We start from the raw sequence: 25263 nt of genomic DNA on the forward strand, positions 1-25263 counted from the left end.
CAATAAAAATTAATTTATTAAAAAAAATAATAATAATAAAAAAGATTGTATTTATTTGAGAGACAGAATACAAGCAGGGGGGGAGAGAGAGAGAGAATCTCCAGTAGACTTCTCTGAGCACAGAGCCCTGACATGGGGCTCAATCTCATGACCCTGAGATCATGACCTGAGCCAAAATCAATGTGGGATGCTTAATCAACTAAGCCAGCCACACATCACTGATTCTCTTTAACAAAAAAAAAAAAAAAAAAAATAAGGAAGTCAATACTTTTTTTTCATCTCCATTTTTGTTTCGCTAATTTAATCAGGAGTTATAAACCTTTTTCTTACCCTTCATAGAATACATGTCTTTTAAATTCTGAAGTAAAAGATTTTTTTGGAACTTTGTTTTCAAGACTCTAATCATATTTGCTATGATTATTAGGCTTCATCTATGGTATATTTAACTGTTTTCAATGTTCTTTCTCAAACTTTTTCTGATACAACTTCTCCTTTCTTGGGTTAATCATGTAAATTCATCTCTTATGATCTGGGATACTTCTTTAAATAACACTTTTCAGGAATGCTAGCATGGGGTTACTCTATTTTCTAGAATGTTACTGTATTTTTCACAAAGGAATACTTACCTAGAAAGAATTCTACAGAAGATCTAATATGGAGAGATCTGAAGCCAATTTGATATTCATTTGTTAAATAATCTGTGTTCTTTACTTGTGTATGTATAGAATTCTTCATTAAATTTCAAAATATCACTAAGATACACATATTCTCTTTTCATTAATTTTCCCTGGAACACATTATGAGCTCTGACTTTGGAGTCTAAACTAAGTTTAGATCAAAAATGTCTTCTTCTTATAGCTTTGAGTATTGTCTCTGATCCATTTATTCTGTTTTATTCTCTGGAAATATATACTACTCATAAGATGAAATCTATACAAGTGTAGCTTCACTATTTATAGCTTATCCCTCATTCTTTTAATTTTTCTTCTTTTCCACTACAGTCTGTTTTCAAATGAATTTTTTATTTCATTCAATTTCCTATACCATTAGGACTTTATTTAACAGTATCTTCAGGATACTTATAATGACACTTCTTGTATAATGAGTATTTTTCAAAGACCACCAATTGATTTTTTTTTTCTGTTCATCCATCCATCCATTTTCCTGAAATGAAAATGTATTCAAATCTATTCTGGGAAAGGACAATCAGACTGCTCCCACTTTCCTCTCAATTCATTCAAAAAATGAACAGCAGAAACCTTTTCTAAACTCTGAAGCAAAAAGAACAAGCTGATATTTAAGTATTTCCCTGTAAGACTCTATTCTAATACTACAGATAAAACAAAGAAAATCAAACATTTGAGAGATAGTTGCTGCATGGAAATCAAAGGAGAATGGTGCAAGACATATTCCTAAAAGTACAAAACATCATTGAAAGAAATACCTGAATAAGTGGAAAGACAATCCTGAGTTTGTGGATTAAATACTGGTAAAATGACAGTACTTCTAAAAATAGTCTATAATTTCAAAACTCTCTCCATCAAAATTCCCAACTGGCTTTTTTGAAGAAACTGACAAGATGATCCTAAATTTCATATAAAAAGTCAAAGTACCCAAACTATCCAAAACACTCTTGAAATAGAACATCAAAGTTGGAAGACTTACACATCCCAAATTCAAAACTTACTACAAAACCACAGTAATCAACACAGCATGTACTCATGAAAAGACAGAACTATATATCAATGGATCAATCATATTATGCACAAAAATTAATTCAAAATAAATCATGAACCTAAATGTATGAGCTAAAACTATAAAACTCTTAGGAAAAACAAAACAAAGGAGTAAGCCTTTGTGACCTTGGATTAGGTAACGATTTTTCAGATACACCAAAAGCACAAAAGCAATAATAAACTGGCCTTCTTCAAAATTAAAATATGCTGCAAAGAATGGCATCAGAAAAGTAAAAAGAGAACCCAGAGGGGAAAATATTTTGCAAATTATATGTTTGATAATATCCAGAATATATAAAGAACTTGATGTAATGAGGACTGGGTGTTATATGCAACAGATGAATAACTGAACTCTACATCTGACACTAATATATACTATATGTTAACTAATTGAATTTAAATAAGTTTAAAAAAAAAGAACTCTTAAAACTAAATAATAATCTGAAAAATCCCAATTTAAAAATAGGAAATGATCTGAATAGCTTTTTCTCTAAAGAAGATATACAAATGGCCAATAAGCCCACAAAAAGATGCTTAAAATCATATAGCCATTAAGGAAATACAAGTCAAAACTACAATGAGATACCACTCCATAGTCATTAGGATGGCTATAAGAAAAAAGACTTAACACAAGTGTTGGCAAGGACGGGGAAACCAAAAAAAAACGTCATACAAAGTAAAATACTGTAGCTACTTTGGAAAACAGTTTGGCAGTTCTTCAAAATGGTAAACACAGTTACTACATGACCTAGCCAAGCTATATACCCAAGAAAATGAAAACATGTCCACACAAAAACTTACAAATGTTCATATGAGCATTATTCATAATAGTCAAAAAGTAAAAAACAAAAACAAAACAAAAAAAATAGTCAAAAAGTAGAAAAACCTCTAATGTCTATTAACTGATGAATATATAAATAAAATGAGGTACATCCATGCAATGGAACATTATTTGGCAATAGAACAAAATTCTGATATATGCTACAACGTGGCTGAACCTTGAAGACAATGTGCTAAGTGGAAGAACCCAGTCATAAAGACCACATACTGTGTGATTCCACGTATAGGATATTAGTGGCTGTCTATGGCTGAAGGAAATGGGGGGAAGGGTCGGAAGTGAAAGGTAAAGGGTACAGGGTGTCTTTTTAGGGTAATGAAAATGTTCTCAAATTGTGGTAATGGCTACACAACTTTGAATACAACTTTGAATACTTTTTTTAACTGTACAGCTTAAATGGTTCAAATGTATGGTATGTGAATTATATCACAATAAAGCTGTTTAAGATAAACAGAAGATAAGTGGGGGATAAAGTTGCTAGAATTGCAAGTATTCATGCTCCTAATAATTTTAAAAGCAAAAGTCTTCCTTACAAAAGCCTTTGTACTGGCTACACAACTTATTTATTAGGCGGGGTGCCTGGCTGGCTCAGTCTGAAGAGCATGCAATTCTTGATCTCGGGGTTGTGAGTTCAAGCCCCACCTTGGGGATGGAGATTACAAAAAAATAAACTAAAAAAAAAAAAATCATAACTCAGGTTAATCCAGCTGTGGACTAAAAAATAAACTTTCTTGCCCACTTGCTTCTTTGGTATGAATTTTTCTACTCAATAAGGTACTAGGAATAGTTTTTGGGTTTTTTGTTTTGTTTTGTTTTTTTGATACAGCTATGATCTTAAGAAGAGCAATAAATGAAGGCAAAAGGAAAGGTGGGCTTGCTGTAGGGCACAAACTTCCTCCTGCTATCTATTTCCTATAAAGGGAGGGAGAGAGAGAATCCCAATCCTAAGCAGGATCTATGCCCGGCATGGAGTCTAACTCCAGGCTCGATCCCACCACCCTGAGATCACGACCCAAGAGTCCAGACACCCAACCGACGGGGCCACTCAACCACCCATCTGTTTCCCATATTAGACACATTCTCATCGTCTAATTCAGAGCCATGACATAAATAAAGTTTTAATAGTACATAACGAGGTGCTGTTTATCAATTGTTAATGGCTACTTTCATGCAACAGATGATACAACCTGTAAGCTTGTATTTACTAAATCTTAGCTTTAAAAAAAAATTTTAATTGAAGTATAGTTGACATACAATGTTACATTAGTTTCAAGTGTATAACAGTGATTCAACAACTCTATAACTATCCTGCCCTTTAATTATGTTGCAGACCCCTGCTGTAATCAGTAAGGATTGCATGTCATATTGCATTGCTTCTAGGATAGAATGCCTGTCAGTCAATATAACTTCTATATATAATCACATATTACTGTTATTAAAACTTATCTCATAATCTAGTTTACTTGATTCTAGAGTCATTATTGTACCTATTGTCAAGTTAGGAGAGAAGTTCGATTGTTCTGCTCTTTCAACATTTTACCCAGAGGTAAAAATCCATTCATTTTCACTTAATATTTAACTCAGTATTACCAAGTTCTAGGCATAGTGCTAGATATGAAAGAGTCAACTATTTTTTTTAAAGATCTTATTTATTTATTCATGAGAGAGAGAGAGAGAGAGAGAGAGGCAGAGACACAGGCAGAGGGAGAAGCAGGCTCCACACAGGGAGCCCAACACGGGACTCGATCCCGGGTCTCCAGGATCACACCCTGGGCCGAAGGTGGCGCTAAACCGCTCAGCCACCCGGGCTGCCCAAAAGATTCAACTATAAACAAGCTAGAAATAACTTTTGTCCTCATGGAACTAATAGTCACAAAACAGAAAAATAAGACAAAATAGATTGTGATAGGTGTTCAGAAAAATGACCTAAAGCTAAGACCAAAAATAATAAAGACATTACTTTCTGATTCTTCAGGCAGTCTTCTAATTCTTCTCATTATCTTTCTAATGAGATAATGTTTAAAATGAGATCTTAAAAAGGAGAGGAACTAAGAAATCAAAGGATGAGAAGAAAAGCATTACAGTCAAGAGACCAGAAATAACCTGTCAGATTCCAGGAACTGAAAGAAAACAACTATGGCCAGAACAAAGAAAAAAAGAGAGATTTGTACAACATTGTATCAGAGAAGCAGGCAAGGGCCGGATCATGTGGGGGCTCTATAGATCATGTGGGGCTCTTTAACATGGTAAGAAATATGAACTTACTTTTAAGTAGAGAAGACATTAAAGAATTTTAAACAAGGAAATGACATGATACAAGTTACATTTCAAGATCACTCTCACTACATTTAGAGAATGGAATGGAAGGGGACATAGACTAGTTAAGAGTCTGGTGTAATATTCCAGGGAAAAGATAATAAAAATTGGTCTCAAAGTGGTGGTAGAGGCCAATCAGTGGAGACAGAAAGTAGAATGATTCAAAATAACCTGTGAGTTTGATATGTATAGGTAGGAGGAGGAGGTGAGACAAATGACCCCAATGACTGAGGCTTGAGCAGCCAGGTGAATAATGATGTGATTTAATAAATGGCTGGGCGGCCGGATGGGAGGGTATAAGGTAGAAAATAATAACATTTGAGCAAAAAATTTTGAAATATCTGAGATTCCCAAGTGGAGATGATTATAAAGTCTGGGAACTCCAATAAGTCTGGATTAGAGATAAAAATTTGACAGTAAAAAAAAAGAGAGAGAGAGAGAGAGAGAGAGAGAGAGAGACATTTAAAATCAAATCTCTAAATTTGCAAATACTCATTTTTCCCCCTAACATTGGAAAAGGTAATAATAGTGGTCTGTCTTCACTTCTCTATCTTCCAGGAGAAAATTTAAAAGGACCATGTTCTAAATGGTGACAATGGTAACAAGAAAACAAGGAATTGGTAACACCAGTTGATGTCAAGAAGGATAACTAAGGGGATCCCTGGATGGCACAGCGGTTTGGCGCCTGCCTTTGGCCCAGGGCGCGATCCTGGAGACCCGGGATCGAATCCCACATCGGGCTCCCGGTGCATGGAGCCTGCTTCTCCCTCTGCCTGTGTCTCTGCCTGCCTCTCTCTCTCTCTCTCTCTCTCTCTCTCTCTCTCTCTCTCTGACTATCATAAATAAATAAATTAATTAAAATTAAAAAAATCAAAAAAAAAAAAAAAAAGAAGGATAACTAAGTGGGTGAAGATGAGTGGGAGGAAAGCTTTTTTTTTTAAATAGGCCTCATGCTAGTGTGGAGTTCTGGGGGGCCAAAACTTAGGACTCTAAAATCAAGACCTGAGCTGAGATTACAGTCAGAAGCTTAACCCATGAGCCACTCAGGTACCCCAGGAAAGAAACTATTTTTATAATGTATCTTTTATATCTTTTTATAATTTTGTCGTATGTGAATGTAATAACTTCTCAAAAACTTAAACAAATTAAGAATCCACCAAAGTCTAGACAGAGCCACTAGGTAAAGAAAGCAGGCCTTTATATACCTAGATTATTACTGTTTTCTTAAAACCCTCAAGGAATATATAGATGAAAGGGTGGGGCGTTTGGGTGGCTCAGTCAGTTAAGTTTCCAAAATTTTTTTTGTTAAGATTTTATTTATTTATTCATGGGAGAAGCAGGCTCCATGCAGGGAGCCCAACGCAGGACTTGATCCCGGGTCTCCAGGATCACACCCTGGGCCGAAGGCGGTGCTAAACCGCTGAGCCACCAGGGCTGCCCAATTCCCAACTCTTGATTTCAGCTCAGGTCATGATCTCAGGGTTGTGAAACTGAGCCCCAAGTCAGGCTCTGCACTGGTGTGGAGTCTGCTTGAGATTCTCTCTCCCTCTTCTTCTCACCAAAAAATAAAACAAATAAAATAAAATTTGGAAAAAAAGAAAGGGCAAAATCACTGGTACCTACTGAAGCAAATTAAAATTACTGTAATTTTACAAAGTCAAATTAATCACATTTTCAAAAGATTTATGAACTAGAAATGACTTTGTGTTCAACTACTCAATCCTCATTTTACAGGTAAGTACATAATCAGAAATACACATTATAATTAATGATACTAAATATTACGCTTTGATTTCAATATTTTAAATATAAATCAGCATGATTTTCTTCATCATTCTTCTCCTACTCCTCTAGCCAACACTGGATTTACTTTCCTGGCCAAGTATACCATGAAACTAAGTGCTCAGATGTCCCAGTTATACATCTACTATTCCCTCAGTTTTCTTTTTCTTTTTTTTTTTTTAAAGATTTTATTTATTTGACACACAGAGAGAGAGAGAAGGAGTGTGCGTGCAAGCAGGGAGAGGGGCGAGGGAGAGAGAGAGCAGGCTCCCCACCGAGCAGAGAGCCTGACCAGCGTGGGCTCAGTCCCAGGACCATAGGGCTCAATCGCAGGACATGAGGCTCGATCCCAGGACCATGAGGCTCGATCCCAGGACTGTAGGATCAGGACCCAAGCAGAAAGCAGATGCTTAACCAACTGAGCCACCCAGTCACGACATTCCCTCAGTTTTCTAAGATCTCAACCTGCTCCTTAAGCTAATTTGTTACATAAAAGATACTAAAAATTTAAAATAACCTGCCAACTTTCCACAATGTAGTTTTTAAATCTGAAATCACATGCCTCGGTTCTAATTTGGTAAATAAAATGAATTCTGTTCTGTCAAATGAACAAAAAATATTCCAGTAACATTGAGACCGCTGCATTGCTGAAGTATGCAAATTATCAACCAAAAGGCTGGATTTACAGGGCATCTATTATATATGCCCACACTATCCTATATACTTTATAAACCTTATCTTACCCCAACACCCTCTGAGACAAATATTATTCCTATTTCACAGGTAAGAAAAATAAAGCTAACAATAATTACGTAATTTCCTAAAATTATATATCTAGAAATGTGTGAGTCCTGACTCTAAAATCTGTATGCTTTTTACTAGATCAATAGTTTTCAAACTTTTTGGTCTCAAGACCCCTTTTATACTCTTAAGAATTATTAAAGATCTTTTATATGGATTGTTTATATGGACAAATCTATTGATATTTACCATATTAGAAATTAAAATTACATGTTGTAAAACTTTATTAATTTTAGTTACAATAACTCCATTACATATCAATATGTATTTTTTTATGAAAAAAAAAACTGCATTTCCCAAAACAAAAATAAATGATGGGAGTATGCTATTTTAAGCTCTTTAATTAAAAATTAAAATAAATTTATTTAATGTCTGGCTTAATAGACAGCTAACCTTTTATAATTATTTTTGCATTCAATCATGTGTAAATTTTACTTTGAAGTATATGAAGAAAATCTAGATTCAGAAGATACACAGTTGAAAAAAAGGAATAGTATTTTAATGGCACTTTTAAATAATTGTAGATGTTCTTTACTATAACAAAACTAAGTGGTGATTTCTTAAAGGTTAGCTGCAATGTGAAATTTAAAACCGTATCAATAAACTTTTTGTATTGAGTACACTGAAACACACTGGTTTCTCTTGTACTATATACAAATATATACATATTTTTTTTTAGATTTTTATTTATTCATGAGAGACACAGACAGAGAGGCAGAGACACAGGCAGAGGGAGAAGCAGGCTCCCCGCGGGGAGTCCCCCAGATGTGGGACTCGATCCCAGGACCCCGGGGTCACACCCTGGGCCGAAGGCAGACACTCCACCTCTGAGCTACCCAGGCGTCCCTCTTGCACTTTGATCTTTTATGGATGCATGATTTTGGAACATCATACACTGATCATGTGAAAAATACAAGTTAATGGAGTTATGCAGATCTTTCAAATGTCAACACATTTTATTATACCAAAAAAAAAAAAAAATCACATTTGGTAATATCACCAACCTGACCAGAGAAGTCTTTAAATACTGGGAAGCTGTCAAACTCAGTGACAGAAGCAGTCAAACTTAAGAGTGACAAAGACGAGTTTCCCAAATTCTAATTTTTGATTCAAAGCTTGAATTTTTTAATTGGTAACAAATACTACCAATTATTTTCTGTGAAGTCACAGGCTCATTTCATTCCTTTTCCAGAAAATTTCTGCCAACTATCCAAATTGGAATAGCCATAGTTTGTCTGTAAGCTGTTCTTCCAAGTAAAAATAGTGTTCCATGACAAAAGCTGCTGGTTTGGCTTACAACTCAAACAACTACACAAGTGTTTTCCCTTCAACATGCAGAACACATCATGCAAAATCTACATTATGTCAGAAAGAACATCAAAAAGATATGTACTTGAGGGATCCCTGGGTGGCGCAGCGGTTTGGCGCCTGCCTTTGGCCCACGGCGCGATCCTGGAGACCCAGGATCGAATCCCACATCAGGCTCCCGGTGCATGGAGCCTGCTTCTCCCTCTGCCTGTGTCTCTGCCTCTCTCTCTCTCTGTGTGTGTGTGACTACCATAAATAAATAAAAATTAAAAAAAAAAAAGATATGTACTTGAGATTAAAACAATAAAAGTAATCATTTCACCAGTTGCATCATAGACATTAAGATAAACTGGCTTTTTTTTTTTATTTTTATTTTTTAAACTACAAGTATGTGGTAGTGAATGTGCAGTGAATACCAGCAGTTTCAGTGCCTTGATTCGTACTCAGGTTCCAACAATTTTGCCCACCACCACTTTTGAACCATCAGCAAAAATGTCAGCATGGTGAAAAAGGCAACTAATGACTTTATAAAAATAGTTCTGATTTCACCTGCCCCTAAGTAGGGAGAAAACAGAAAATTCTAAGTACTAGAACCAACACAGCTCCAACTTCTACCGACACCTTGCAAGTTCCATCCAAGCAAGCAGTATAAACAGAGAATTTTTGTATTTTTCTCTCATAAACAGTACTATACTACTACAACCACATACACACATAATATTACATCCATCACAGACTCCTACCCAGCTCTATTTATTATTTCCAAAGTTACCCCTACTTTTAACAGCACATTAAACTAACCCTTGCCCATCCAAGTTTCTGCTTCATATGGCAGCCAGACTGAGTCTTTTAAAATCCGATGCACCGTTACTCCTCTGCTCAAAACCCTGACTTCCTATTTTGCTCAGAGTGAAACCCAAAATCCTTAACACTGGTCTGCAAAAGTTCCACATGCTTATACTCACTGCTACCTCTCAAATCTCCTATCTCCTACCACTCCCCCCGCCCCATACCAGCCACACTTGGCCTTCCTTCTACCCCCTTGAACATGGTACCTTTACATTTGTATTCTCTGTCTGAAACTCTGGTCTGCCAGATATCTGCTCCTTAATTTTTTTTTAGGTAACTGAATTTCTCTTATCCTTGATGTCTTCCCTGACCCTGACCTCAACAAAATACTACTTCCCCTCCCCTGTAATCCCAGCACTCTCTATTCTCCTTACCTGGCTTTATTTCACTCTATGATAGTTATCATTATCAGTCATACTACATATTTATTAGATTATTATTTATCTTCTTGCGTTAGAATAAGCTCCATGAGAACAAGGACTTTGACCACTTTGTTCACTGCTGTAACCCCTGCACCTAAAACACTTTCACATATTAGGAGCTCAGTATGTATCTGTTAAATGAAGGAATGAATGAACAAAGAAAAGAAAAAAATAACTATAAAGAGCCATGAGAATAGTGTTAAAATCTCTTTTGAAACTCTCCAAAAAGCATTCCATCCCAGAACAATGCAGGTCTCCACATGATTCTCTATGAAAGCCAACCAAAGGGTATGTACATGCTTAAGAGGATATTCAACACAACACTGGTGGTTTTATAGAATTCAGTGTAGTGCTGAGTAAGAGAGCACATGCATTAACATGACTGATAAATATTTACAGCCAAGAATCCAAATACACTAAACCAAGTCACAGCAGTAGATGAAAGATGACTTGTAGGAGAGTCAAATACACCTAATCCTTTAGTACACTGACAGGCAGGATAAATTCAAGTACCAGATAAAACCTCAGCTGAAGTACTATCTAAACCTCAAGGACAAGAATGTCTTCTGCTGAAAGGTACTTAACACCACAAGTGAGAATAAGGTATTGCTATCAATGGATATTACTATTATATTAGCTTTCAGAGTTAAAATGGTTTCAAGTACAGTCTTCCATTTGAGACTCTAATGCCCCAAGAAGTAGATACTGTTATATCTGCTTTTTTTCAGTAATTAAGTAAATAGCATAATTTCATAAAAAAACAGTTTGCAGAAAAGCATAGTCCCAAAGTTAGATCTAATTCCAAATATAGAGACAGTCTTCTAGTTTTGCAGGCATCTTCAGGATTTCAACAGGAGCAACAGCCTTAACAATAGATGAAGTTCATCTAAGTCACACAGTTAAATCTCTATATTCTGATAACAAACACCATCCATAATTATCACAGAGGAAATAGACCTTTTCTCTTTCCCTTACCCCATTTTACACACTTCAGTATTGCTCCAAAACTGATCTTCCATCTATCTCCCAATGAAATAAACAGTATGTAAACAAGAACACACTGTTTGTCTGCCGAGCCCCCACTCAATTTTTAAGGAACTATGCCTATTTTCCAGAACCCAAAGCATCCTGCCAATTATACTATACTCTGCATTAGATTTCTATGACTCAAGAATGACATCAAATTGGGACAGACTGCCTAGTATTCAATTCTTCAAGGAATCCTCCAGAATTCTCCTGCCTTACTGAGGATGCAAAGAACACAACGTGGTCAATAACTGCTCATTTCTGTTTCTTTTTTTGCCAAAGCTGAAAGGTCAGAATTCCAGCTCCCATTATAGCTCAATACAGGAAAGGAGAGAAGAGGATTCCTCCCACCTTCTTATGAGATAGCTCTGCAGGTGTGTTCACATCACAATTCAAAGCATGAAGTCACATTCTAATACTTACAGTGACGCCATCAGGAAACAGCAGCTTAAGCCAAGTACAGTCCTACTCTGTCCGGAGATGCACATGGGGGAAGAGGTGAGAGGAAGGTCATGTCACATAGTGGTAAAGATCGACTGAATCAACACTGAGAGATCAGTGAAGTGACAGATTTCACCGCCAAACTCCACTCATACCACCAAGTGAAGGTGCATGACACGTTAATGGATTATCTTGAGCCTCCAGAAACGACTTCACCTTTTTCCTAAGACAAACTGAGGTCTGCCTTTCAAAACCAAAGTCCAGAAAAGACCACAAAATGTGAGGAGAAAAATACAAAACCATTTCTGTTCTTTTAAGGATGTGCCATCATTGTAACCCTCTTGGCCAAAATTGTTCATCTAAGGCTTAATTCAAGATTTTTTTTTGCCATGCAAAGTGTAGCTCTATAGTCGCTACTCAGATGTAAAATGCATCACCCATCATAAAGATTTTAGTGACGAACACAAAACAGAGAAAATAATATCAAAAAGAAATTTAAAGATTTACACAGAATAAGCCAAAATAAACCTACCACATGAGCACCAAACAGATTATGCTATTGCCTCAATTCTTAAACATATATATTTTAATCCTTCTGAAATTAAGATGTTTTAAAATCCCTGTCTGAAAAAATCTGCCAGCCACCGGCAGAGACACTATACAGGTTAACCATTTCATTACCATTCCCTTGAGTTACCAACATTGGCAGCAATACTCTCAATTAAAATATAATTTAGATTTTAAATTTCTAATCACTGTGTGAAACAGCCACATAAAGATTAAGCTACAATTCAGTAAAAATGAAAATTAACTATATAGAGAAGATGGCTTGTCATATGCCAGGCAATGTAATTAAAGGCAGTAGAAATCTACTGCCAAATCTCTCAGAATACATCAGAAATTTTTCATATCTAGGAAAGGCTGGTTTAAGCAATTCATGTATCAAGGACTTTCATCACTCTGGCACCTAAAAGCTTCCGACTAATGTCCAAGAGAAAGTACTTTACGTCTAAGGATATTTAACTCAAGGGGAAAAACAAAATTACATGTTTAACAAATAAGAAGTGCAGTCAAAATGAAGAAAATGTTCTATATGCCGAATAAGCATTCTCAATTCTAAAGGTGCTAAAGAAGTAAAACTCATCACCATGAATTTTCAAAAACAGCATGTCACCACGATACTTTAACTACCAACGGCAAAAGTGACTCAGAAAAATTTTTACAATGTGAAAAAAGACTCAGACTTAAACTTTAATTCTATACTAAAGAAAAAATAGGGGCACCTCGGGTGGCTCAGCAGTTTAGCGCCGCCTTCAGCCCAGGGCATGATCCTGGAGACCCGGGATCGAGTCCCGCATCGGGCTCTCTTGCATGGAGCCTGCTTCTCCCTCTGCCTATGTCTCTGCCTCTGTGTGTGTGTATGTGTATGTGTATGTGTGTGTGTGTGTGTGTGTGTGTGTCTCGTGAATAAATAAATAAAATCTTTAAAAAATAAATAAAAAATAGTATATAAAGACACACTAAAGATATAAAGTTTAATAAATTTGTGTACATTTAATGTAATTTCTTTTTTCCTTACCCCCAAAATTGCCTTTACTATATATATATATATATATATATATATATATATATATATATAAAATAAGTCATAATCACTTGGCATATCTAAACACAATATATTCATGATGTTATACCTATTACTGTATTCAACTTATATTTCAAAGATATGTTTGGATCCAGATATAGTATTCCTCAAAATAACTGATGACTCAGAAAAGGCAATTCATAGTCAACCAACACTTTACCACAAAAGAAAAAGCTCAATCTTTACTCCTATTCAAGTCAGTAATTTGTAAAATACACATACACACGCACTCCAAAAAAAAGTTCATCGAATCAGAGATCACTGGAAACCGAAAGAATGAATAGCGAGCTAAACAGTGACCAAATTAAGATTCAAGAAGCTTTCTAGTTAAGTAGGATAAAGGATCAAAAATAATAAGATAAAATATAATAAATGTAAATTTCTGTTTGAGGTCAAAAAAAAAACTGCAAGAAGGGATAGAAAAGAGAGATAGCCAATCACCTGAGAAAAAGCAGTATTAAAAATCAACATATTCTTGCTTTGTATTATTTAATGTGTGCTTCTTAGTAGTACACATTACTAAACGTATATTGCTTAGAGCAACAGAGCCTCCTTTTTGTCTTTACTTATGAGACTACTAAAGTTAGTCCTGAGCACCATCCTCAAAGGGAAGAATTAACAAACTGACTTTCACTAAAAGAAGATGATTAAGATTTTCATTTATTTAACACATGTATATAGCATTTACTCTTTCATGGGCCATCTAAGCAAGCACTTTATAAACCATGCCACAGGAGGAATGGATACAGAAGTTAAGACTGTTTAACCTAACAATAAGAATGTGATAGCTCTTGTCAAATATCTAAAGGGCTATCATGTGGATGAGGTGGCCCAGTTATTTGTGCCATCACATAAAAAAAGAAAGAACAAACAAGAGTGAGAGATTTGGGCTCTACAGAAAAACTCTGAAAGTTGTCCAATGGCAAAATAAGGCTATTATAAGGACTAAATGAGAAAAAACATATTTAAGAATCTTGTTGTAAATTACATTACACATTAATAGAATCTACTTCTGTGCAGTATAGTGGGTCCTGATCAACCGAAATATTTACAGAGGCTGACCATGGACTTTGGAGTACCAGCTCTTAGTTCAGCTCCTACCTTCACAATTTATACCAAGTATGAAACTTTAGCAAAGTTTCCTTGCATCTCTAGGTTTCACTTACCTCACCTTTAAAAGAAGGACAAAACAATCTGCTATGCATGGTCATTGTGAGAATTAAATGTGATAATATAGGTAGCATTTAGCATAGTGCTGACACACTCAGTAAATTGTATTCATGATGATGGTGGTCATCATCATGATGCTGTAGAAGGAATCTCTCTGATGAATATACAACTAACTATATGGTATGATGTGCTATGACTGTATGGTTCTGCTATGCACCTGTATGAGTGTATGAATCTGCTATGCACTTATCATGTTATAACAATCCAGATATAATAGCTTGTATTTAAATGTCTGGTGACTTAAAAAGCATTTATCTTTTGTAATGTGAAGGAAAAAATATTCTTAAAATCTAAATAAAGTATCCAGGTTAGTAAAATATGAGAAATAAAAGTAATGTAATGTAATGGAGAAATTATGTGGCCACAGGGGGAAAAAAGGGGAGTAAAGAAGTAGCACATTAAATATAAGCTACTCTTCCTAAGAGACTCCACTTCAGGAGATGAAAATATATAACGCAGGAGAAAACCAATTACGCTTTCCTTTTTTCTTTTTTTTTTTTTTTTAAATTTTCACCTATGATAGTCACAGAGAGAGAGAGGCAGAGACACAGGCAGAGGGAGAAGCAGGCTCCATGCACCTGAAGCCCGACGTGGGATTCGATCCCTGGTCCCCAGGATCGCACCCCGGGCCAAAGGCAGGCGCCAAACCGCTGCGCCACCCAGGGATCCCCCAATTACGCTTTCCAAAGGTACGTGAACCACTGGTTATAATCATCAGAAATACCAACAATACAAGGGCAGCTAAGTACAATGCAAACACTTGGTATATCAAGGCAATTTAAAAAGTGAAGTCAAGTGGACGAAGGACAAGAGCGTAAGAGATTTCGGATTCTAATTACTTTGAACAGAATTTGTATTTTAACAAATCAATTTCTAAATGCTGGATTACAGAATATGGAAGCCCAATAACCCTATAATTTAGTATTTTCCGTGACGAACCAAGAAGATCAATTGTAACATACTATACTATCATACTTTGTCAGTCATATTCGTCCATCTCTTCTTTCAAAGGAAATTAATGCTCGAAAAGAAACTTTAATCTGTTTTCAGGGATATTTCAAGGTAAATATTTTAAATTTATACACACACACACACACACACACACACACACACACACACACACACCTACTCTGAAGGCCAAGTCCGAAAAACTTCCTAATTAAGTGATGAATAACCTGAAGCTATAACATATCTCCTATAAAAGCTGTTTCTCAAAGGGTTAGTATATAATTACCACCAACAAACAATATTATGCTTGTTGCAACAACAGTAAAATGATTAAGTAAATGTAGGAATGAAAAACTGGGTGCAGCTTTCAGGTATTTTTTGAGGATCTGAATCCTGATAAATGCCAGTGATATTATTACAGTATTATAAATTCAGATACAAGTGTCGTTGTTAGAGAATTATACAACCAATAGAAATCTTATTCTTTTTTTTTTTTAATCTCAATTTTCGCCCTTATTTTAGATAAGAAACCCAAAGTCCAATGGAATTAAGGGAGCTTATTCCTCAAGCAAGCATTTCGTTAATGTGTTATGTGTTATTTTGAACAGAGTTGAGCATATTCTAATTAAATGTGTACCATAGTCATGTTCATTTAAAAGCATAGTTATCAACAATATTTGTCAACTACCCAATTTAAAATGGCTTATTAGATGCTGAAAACATCAGGGTTCACATTCATTTTCATTAATAAATGTCCTGGTGGGGCAGCCCAGGTGGCTCAGCGATGAGCATCTGCCTTCCTCCCACGGCCTGGTCCTGGGGACCCCAGATCGAGTCCCACGTCGGGCTCCCTGCATGGAGCCTGCTTCTCTCTCTCTCTCTGTCTCATGAATAAATAAATAAAATATTTAAAAAAAACAAATAAATAAATAAATAAATAATAAATAAATGTCCTGTTGCTTAGAAGTCAACTTAATCACGTTGTTTGTAAAACTAAAGGAACAAAAAATTCAGCTCCCGAGTTACGGCAGAAAGTAGAAATACAGCCCTTGAATAATAAATGGTACTCTATTTTGTCATATCGGCTATGATGAAGTCACTACGAAAAATCATAGTACGGTTCTTAGTCACAGCCGTGTCAAGGTGAAACATTATTATCAGCAATTACGAAAAACACACAAAACGCTCAACACTGTACTCCAACAAAATTTCAGCAGCTTGCTCCAGTATCAGATGCCCATCAACTTCTACAGTGTGGCTTAGTTCCATACAAATGGTCTACACTTTGCATTTAAGAGGGAAATCAGTTCGATACAAAGTGTCTACACATTACCTTTAAGATGGAGTCAAGTTCGGTACCAAGTGTCTACACTTTGCCTTCAAGATGGAATCCAGATTGATACAAAGTGTCTGCACTTTACCTTTAAGATGGAGTCAAGTTCGATACAAAGTGTTTACACTTTGCATTTAAGATGGAATCAAGTTCTACAGAGTGTCTACACTTTGCCTTTAAGGTGGAATCCAGCTCGATACAGAGTGTCTACACTTTGCCTTTAAGGTGGAATCCAGCTCGATACAGAGTGTCTACACCTTGCCTTTAGGATGGAATCCAGCTCGATCCCGAGCGTCTACACCTTGCCTTTAGGATGGAATCCAGCTCGATACCGAGCGTCTACACCTTGCCTTTAGGATGGAATCCAGCTCGATCCCGAGTGTCTACACCTTGCCTTTAGGATGGAATCCAGCTCGATACAGAGCGTCTACACCTTTTTAGGATGGAATCCAGCTCGATCCCGAGTGTCTACACCTTGCCTTTAGGATGGAATCCAGCTCGATACAGAGTGTCTACACCTTGCCTTTAGGATGGAATCCAGCTCGATCCCGAGCGTCTACACCTTGCCTTTAGGATGGAATCCAGCTCGATCCCGAGTGTCTACACCTTGCCTTTAGGATGGAATCCAGCTCGATCCCGAGCGTCTACACCTTGCCTTTAGGATGGAATCCAGCTCGATCCCGAGCGTCTACACCTTGCCTTTAGGATGGAATCCAGCTCGATCCCGAGTGTCTACACTTTGCATTCCATCAGACACTTTGTATCGAACTAAGTTTCATGGAAGCGGCGGGCGGGCGGGGGGGCGGGGGGAGGATAAAAAGAGCAAGCAAGCGAGCGAGAAGCAGACAACCCGATGGCGGGTGGAAGTGAGCGGCCGTGCCCGCCGGGCCGGGGCCGGGCACTGAAGGGAGGTGGGCCCTTTCCGGTGCCCGGGCGGGAGCGCGGAGCCGCCGCGTCCCGTAAACAAAGGAGGGGCCGCGGGTCAGTGCCCGGGCGGCCCGCGAGGCCCCCCGGGGCGGCCGCGGGGGTCGGGCGGGGGCCCGGGGCGGGGCGGGGCCGGGGGCGGGCGGGGCCCGGGGGCGGGGCGGGGGCCCGGGGGGCGGGGCGGGGGCCGGGCGGCGCGCGCGCTCACCGTGGTCGTCCTTCTGGCCGATGCCGTGCGTGCGGATGAGCGACGACAGCCTCCGCACGTCCCCCTTGAAGACGCTCTCGTGCACCGGGAAGCGCGCGGGGCCGGGGCCTCCGTCGGCGGCGGCGGGCGGCGCGGGGACGGGGGGGCCGGGCGCGGGCGCGGGCGCGGGCGCGGGCGCGGGCGCCGGCGCGGGCTTGGCGGGCTTGGCGGGCTTGGCGGGCAGCCGGTGGTGGTTGCTGAAGACCCGGGGGCCGGGCCTGCCGCCCTTGCCGCCGCCGGTCCTGCCGCCCGGGAAGGCGCCGCCGAGGGCCGCCGCCGCCTCGTCGTCCCCGGGCTCCAGCAGGTCGCCGTCGTCCTTGCTGGGCTTGCGGTCCCTCCGCAGCGAGCGGATCTTCTCCCCGGTCATCGCCGCCGCGGGCGCGGGGGGGCGCGGGGGGGCTCCCGGCGCGCGGCGGAGCAGGCGCTGCGGCGGCGCGGCGCGATCAGAGCGGCGGCCGGGGGCCCGCGGCGCAGCATGAACCCTCCGGGCGCCCGCGAGCCCGGGGCAGGCGCATGTCCCGGCGGAGGCACCGAGGGCCGCGCGCTCGCCGCGGAGGGGGCTGGGGCTCGGGGGCCGCGACGCCGCCGCCGCCGCCGCCGCCGCCGCCTCCGCCTCACAGCGCGGAGCAGGGCACGGCCATCTTGCTCCGGCTCGTCTCGCGAGAGCTCCCGCGGGAGGAGGGAGGAAACGCCGCGAGACGTGAGCGGCCGGCTCCCGCCCCGGGCCCCGGCTCCCGCGGCGCCTCCCCGGCCGCGTGTTTCCGCCCCGCGCTCGGCCCGGATCGCGCCCCGCCCGCAGCTCGGGAGCCTCCGGCCGGGCCCGCGCCCCCGCGACGCGCGGCCTGCACGGCCAGCTGCCCCGCGCCGCCTCGGCCCCCCGCAGGGCGGGAGACGCCGCACGCCGGGGCCCGGCACCGGGAGTCCTTGGCCTTGCAGCGGCCGGGCCCGGAGAGTCGCCGCGGGGATGCGCGGGGATGCCCGGGGCCGCGGGTTAGCGCCGCCCGCAGCCCAGGGCGTGACCCCGGGACCCGGGATGCCGTCCCGCGTCGGGCTCCCCGCACGGATCGGCTCCTCCCTCTCTCTCTGTCTCTCTCTTTCTCATGAATAAATAAAAATAATTTTTTTTTTTTTGAAAAAAAGTGAAAAGGAGAGTCCCCACGGTCTGCGGGCTGCTCCGGCCCCGGCGAGAAGGCAGCTCGCTCACATGGTGGCACCTAGGTCACTTGCAGGCAGGTGTCCCCCCCCCCCCCCCCGCGACCGCCCCTGCGGAGGGCAGAGCACCACCGCGCCCCGGGATGCCCCGGGATGCCCCCGGATGCCCAAGGTCACGTCTAACATCCCCGAACAGCCAGCGTGGGGAGCCACAAGGGAAGAGAGCCAGGAAAATAACCCCAAGGTCGAGCTTCGCCCCTTTCATCTCCAAAGCCGCATTTTACACGGACAGGAGCTTTTCTCAAGTCTCTTCTTCCTGAGGCCTTATTGCGGCCTCCATTGCCCTGCAAATAAGTAAGGGTCGCGGGGGGTGGGGGGGGGACCGGCCTGCATCCTGCCTGCAGCCCTCCCGGCCACTCCGGTTTCACCTCCCGCGTTCTTTCACATCTAGTCAAATAAAACTGTTTTTGCCCTTTTCTTTTTTCTTTTCTTTCTTTCCTTCTTTCTTTCTTTCTTTCTTCTTTCTTTTCTTTCTTTCTTTTCTTTCTTTCTTTCCTTCTTTCTCTCTGTTTCAATTAAGTTCAAGCATTGCCTAATCACCTCGAAGGATGCTCCTAGGAAAGCAAGAGAGGCCCAACATACACATACAGAAACCTCTTCCTCGTTGACCCCAAGGCTAGCAGCATGCTTGGCACTGGACCTGCTGTTATCTCCACGTGAGATTATTTTTAAGCCTCACCCGACGGTTGGAAAAACCAGCCCAGGCCGGTGCTTCAAAGCTGGAATGTAACACGACCCAGCCTGATGGCAGGGCTAGAGAGATAGCAAAGGGCCCGGTCGCGAAGGACTCTGTATGTCTTCTCCAAAGTTTGGACTTTATCCCAAAAGAAATGGTTGGCCTTTGGGGCGTGTTCAATAGGGGAATGGCAACGTGAGATTTGCCTTTTAGAAAAGTCACTCATTCACTCAGACTTTAGAAAAAGTATGTATGAAGAATAAATTACAGCGGGGCTGTTCTGGAGACAAGGAAACTCACAGACTATTGCAGTCATCCAAAAATAAGTGTGTCACTGAGGGGGGCACCTGCCGGGGCGATCACAGGGTATTATACTGCATGTTGGCAGATCGGACTCCAATAAAAAAAATATACAAAAATAAAATTTTAAAAATGTGTTAGTATATGCGTGTCAAACTGGCAAAACATACTTTACACAGAGTGAACAGTCGTTCTCCTTGGAAGACGAGATTGCTAAATCATGTATTTCTTACATTGCTTGAATATTTTTTACAAAGAAAAAGTACGCATTTTTATTAATCAGAAAAAAATCGTTTTTTAAAGAAATATGCAATGATTCAGATGATGAGAAATTAAGAGAGCGTCAGCCTAGTTAGAGTGATGCCACAGCAGGTGTTAAGAGTTAAAAAAAAAAAGTTCCAATTTAGGCATATCGAATTGAAGCTTCTTTTTGCTCACTCAGAAGCAGTTAAAGGACATACATTTTGTATATTTTGAAATGACCCTAGAAGGCAGAGGTCTGGGTTAAGATTCAGGAGTTGTCACTAGACGGTAATTTATGACCACAGACGTCTTTGAGTTCCCCAGGGAAGAGTAAATAGTGTGAGAAATTAAGGTCCAGTCCAGAATAAAACACCAATATATAAAGGCTGTATATAAAAAGAGTGGCCAGGATCCTGTTCTGATTAAAACCTACACCAAATAGTCTACCCATTACCTGAGAAGTATCTTATCACTGGATCCAGAATTTAAAAGTACTTTCCCTAGTAAAATCCAACATTGCAGACACCAAAAAGTAATATTCAGCCCTTATTTTTAGGGTTCAACAATATAATTAGTGAAAAATGATATAGAAATAGAAAGTTGTGGGCACTTGGGTGGCTCAGTTGGTTAAGCAGCTTGCCTTCAGCTCAGGTCATGATCCCGGGGTCCTTAGGATTGAGCTTCCTCTCCTTCCATTGCTCCCCATGCTTGTGCTCTCTCACTCTTTTTCAAATAAATAAAGAATCTTAAAAAAAAAATATATATATATATATATATATATATATGATCTCAATACATCGTGAAAAATTCAAGAATTGAAATTGTATGAGACCCTGACATCATACAGAGGAGGAAGTCATTAATTCTATCTGGAGGAAATGGAAGTCAGGTGATCAGGAAGTGTTTCTGGAGGGTAATTGTCTGAATTGGGCTTTCAGGAATGTACGAAGTTGGCTAGTTGGGCACAGGGAAAAAGGTAATAATAATAATCCCAATAATACTAACTGTCATTTACTGAGAGCTTACCATGCGTCAGGCGTTGCTTCAAGTCAGTTTCAATGCCTATTTAATCTCACGACGCTATGAGGTACCTACTGTCCCCATTATACAGATGAAGCAACTGAGGCCCAGGAAGTGGTCATCCAGCTGATGAGCAGAAGTCAAAAGAATGGTATGCACAAATGCAGCAGTGTATTTGCGAATCCTTGGAGCACAGTGTGTGACAGAGAAAGTGGGGCTAACTAAGACTAGGGAGGAAAGCTGGGGCTGCATCCTGAAGAGCCACTGCAAGCCCCTAGGACTGGACGTGCTAGGCGGTGGAGAGTTGGCGAAGGATTGCAAACACAGTCAAGACAGGATCACATTTAATCACCGTAATGTATAATCAACACACATTCCCAAGACGGGAGACTCTGCCAAACTTCCCGGCGTCGCCTCCTACCGCGTTGCCAAACTCATTCCTCATTCTAACCAAAACAATCTGCTGACAGTCCCTGATTCTCTGTCATGTTTCCATGCCTGTGCACATGATCTGCCATATGTCCCAAGCCCGTTTCTTCTTCCGTCACCTACGTACCTCCTTCGGCCCGTCAAAATTAGCTTCAATTCTCTCTCGTCTCAGCACAGGCTTTCTTTTCTTTTCCTCTTTTTAACTTGGCATAGAATTCAGGGGTCCAAGGAAAATTGGAAAGGAAATTACCTTGAACCAAACCTCTAAATAAACGTTAGCACGTCTTTCTATTATGAATGTAGGTCATGAACCACAAAAGTCTTGGCGGTTCTTGTGACTTTGCAACACAAGAAAACACAGCTACTCCTGTATCACATTATAGTTGCCATAGATATCTCAAAATGTTATTTACACTCATCACTACCTCAACCTTGAATGTTAATAATTATGTCCACTACTGGATCTTACTCCTTAATGAGTTAGTAAAGAAGCACATATCATTACTGTAGTAAATTTTTGTTTTTAAAAGTTTCTTAATAGCTGTTCCTTTGCAATCCAAGGTATTATTTATGCATTTAAAAATATCATTCTGAAAATGGGCCCCTGGGCTTCCCCAGACTGCCAAGGAGGTCCGCAGCACAAAAACAAAAGTTAGTACAAACTTCCAGTTATAAAATAAAAAAGTCACAAAGACGCATAGTACAGCATGGGCATATGGTCAAAACTATTATAACAATGTTGGATGACAAAGGGTGGCTCCCCTTACTACGGTGAGCACACAATAATGTGTGGGACTGTTGAATCGCTATGTTGTGCGCCTGAAATTAATACAGCATTGCATGCCATCTCTACTCCAATAATAAAAAAAAATTTTTTAAGTAACTCCTTTTTAGGAGTCTTTAATGACACCCTCTCTCTCCTTCTCTCCTATCCAGCACCCCACCATTTCTGAATTAGGTGTCCCTCCATTGCTTGCTTTCTAATTTCCCATTTTAGCTTTTGCATGCCTCTCTGATATATCTTGTCTGCTTTGTCAGCCAGTCCTCTGAGCTCTCTGAATACTAGAACTATGTTCATCATAGCTCTGTGCACAGTGCCTTTCAGTTAAAGAATGAATGCTTAATAATTAAAAGCTGTTGAACTAATCAATCAATTAGAATGTAAACCCCAAAGTGTCTAAAATATGCCAGGGCAATTGTAAACTAAATGATGAGATGCTAAATAAACAAATAATCCCAATGTGACTCCACCGAAGTTGACTACTACTCTCTTAGGTTCTTATGGGAGACCCAAGAGTAAATATTTCATTTTGGATTGTTTTTCATTTACAAATAACAATAAATTCAGTTGAAACAGGCTTAAATCAAATGGATTTATTGATTTACATAATAGAAAGGGGCAGAGATACGTCTTCAAGAACGGCCTGGTCTAAACCACATGTCAGTTTCTAGGTGACTCAAGGTGTTTGGAGGATGGTCCAGAGGCGGCTTCCACGGGGAACAAGACAGCTGCCAGCAGTAACGGGAGCCAGGTGCTCCCTCCTTCAGGTCCAGAGGGAGGGCCCACAACCACAGAAGTCTGGCAGTTGACACTCATTAAAGGACCCTATCCAATCCCTGTATCCAGGAGAGCGTTTGGCTCAGGCCTGAGTTACCTAAACAAATCCCTGCAGGGGAGGTGGTTACCCAGATTAGTTATGCCCAATAACCGCTCATTTCTGAATCCAGAAAGTTGAGGATAAACCATCCCAAACTGCAAAAACTGTTTCATAATAGGAACTAGGTGGGAAAGATGATAGGGAGACAAAAATGAGCAGTTAGCAAAAATACTACATTCAGACTTAAAGTGAGATTTTCACTTGGAAAAAAAAAAACTTGCCTCTTGTCACGGTGTCTTGAACTAAATAAAATGAAATAAAATATGATTTTCAATTATATCAATATGTAGTGAGTGAATAACATCACCATCAAACAGCAAATTTACTTCTTTTTTTTTTTAAGATTTTACTTATTTATTCATGAGAGACACAGAGAGAGAGAGGCAGAGACACAGGCAGAGGGAGAAGCAGGATCCCTGCAGGGAGCCTGACGCAGGACCACACCCTGGGCCGAAGACAGGCGCTCAACCACTGAGCCACCCAGACATTCCAGCAAATTTACTTCTTATTCAAATGTTACTGATATAGAATTCAACCTGACAATTCAAATTTGTAACTCGTCTATTGAGTCTAGTAGATAATACAGCTACCTCTTGGTCCTACAGCTACCTCTTCTTAATTTCCCTCTTGGTGCGCCTAAGAATCCAAATAGTGGTCAATTGACTGACACCCAGCAATGACCAGAGGATTAAGCCTGATTCTCGGATTGAATTTTAGCATAAGTATATATATATATACATATATATATATATATATATATCTGTATTAGCTTTAGACAAAGCATCTGATCCTCATCCTAGTGTCTTCATTTAATAAAAGCAATCATATCACAGTATGAAATACAGAATGCACTGTACACAATAATAAAATCTCCCTGGTTGTATTTTATAAATGCATCAACAGACCTACAGCTAAGATTGGTGGTTAACTAATCTTACTCAATCCCCCTTACTTTGAATACTAATATATTTCTTATTTCTAATGCAAACATTAAAGCAAGTTCAGACTAGTCCTTTTTCCGCTCCTTCTCTGAAGGCTTGTATTTCATATTTTCACAATAATCTAAAGAATGATTTCCTGCACTCCATATTGGTTGAGCTAGGTCTAGGAGACGTCTGGTTGGATGGGTGATACAGCTGCCTGGCTAATGAGGTTATCGTCTTGAGCATCCCCTGACAACATTCCTAACAGTGCACTGAAAATGAAAATAACAAACCACGTAGATCAATACCTTCCTTACACATTTTACATCCATCTCTCTAGGTCTCAGTATTTTTCTGTTTCCTCTCAATCTTCCCACTTCCTTTCTCTGAGGCAATGTTGGGCACCCTCTCTTTTTTTCCCTACTATTTCTGATCAGGGATTATTAGTGATTTAGTCAGGTCTCTCTTAAATAATCAGAAAAAAATCAGAGAGGCAGAGGTTGCCAAGGAAACCAGAGCCAATAGCTGTGGAAGTTCCAGAAGGAAGGAAGGAATTCCTCTGAGACAGATAAAACACACAGACTTATGCAGGAGAGAGAGGAAAGATGCCAAGAGCATAATGAGAAAACAAGTCAATATGAGATGAATATGAAAAGATAACATTGTGCCATTTATAAGTGAAATTATTTTTAGATCACCAACAAAGGCTTGGAACAAGAGACAGTACAGGGATAGGATAGGAGTGGATTTTTCCCTAAAAGAGGCTAAGATGAAATAAGAGATTAAATGGAATGGATGGATCAGGGTCAGTACTTGTGTCCATGGCTTCCTGGTTCTGTTTTATTGCCTAGAGTACGTCCAGCTACATACCGTATCCATTAACCTAAATATTCCTCAAGATAACATCCAACTCAATATGTCCAATGTAAAGCTTATTTCCATGGGCAATCCCACTG

General features: G+C 40.2%; 1 protein-coding gene across 3 annotated transcripts in view; it reads right to left on the bottom strand.

Annotated features, from left to right (window-relative positions):
* Positions 1–18384, bottom strand: part of ANKRD13C (ankyrin repeat domain 13C) — an 88517-nt gene extending 70133 nt beyond the window's left edge. For 2 of the 3 annotated variants that reach the window (XM_055339429.1, XM_055339428.1), the window contains exon 1: positions 17808–18384. In XM_055339429.1, coding sequence (XP_055195404.1) covers positions 17808–18213 — 406 coding nt within the window. In that variant the 5' untranslated portion in view covers positions 18214–18384. The remainder of the gene's footprint in view (positions 1–17807) is intronic. The other variant, XM_055339427.1, reaches the window with a different exon arrangement.
* Positions 18385–25263: the final 6879 nt, after the last annotated feature.

Source organism: Nyctereutes procyonoides, unplaced genomic scaffold (assembly GCF_905146905.1).
Source record: "Nyctereutes procyonoides isolate TBG_1078 unplaced genomic scaffold, NYPRO_anot_genome, whole genome shotgun sequence".
Classification (NCBI taxonomy): Eukaryota; Metazoa; Chordata; class Mammalia; order Carnivora; family Canidae; genus Nyctereutes; species Nyctereutes procyonoides.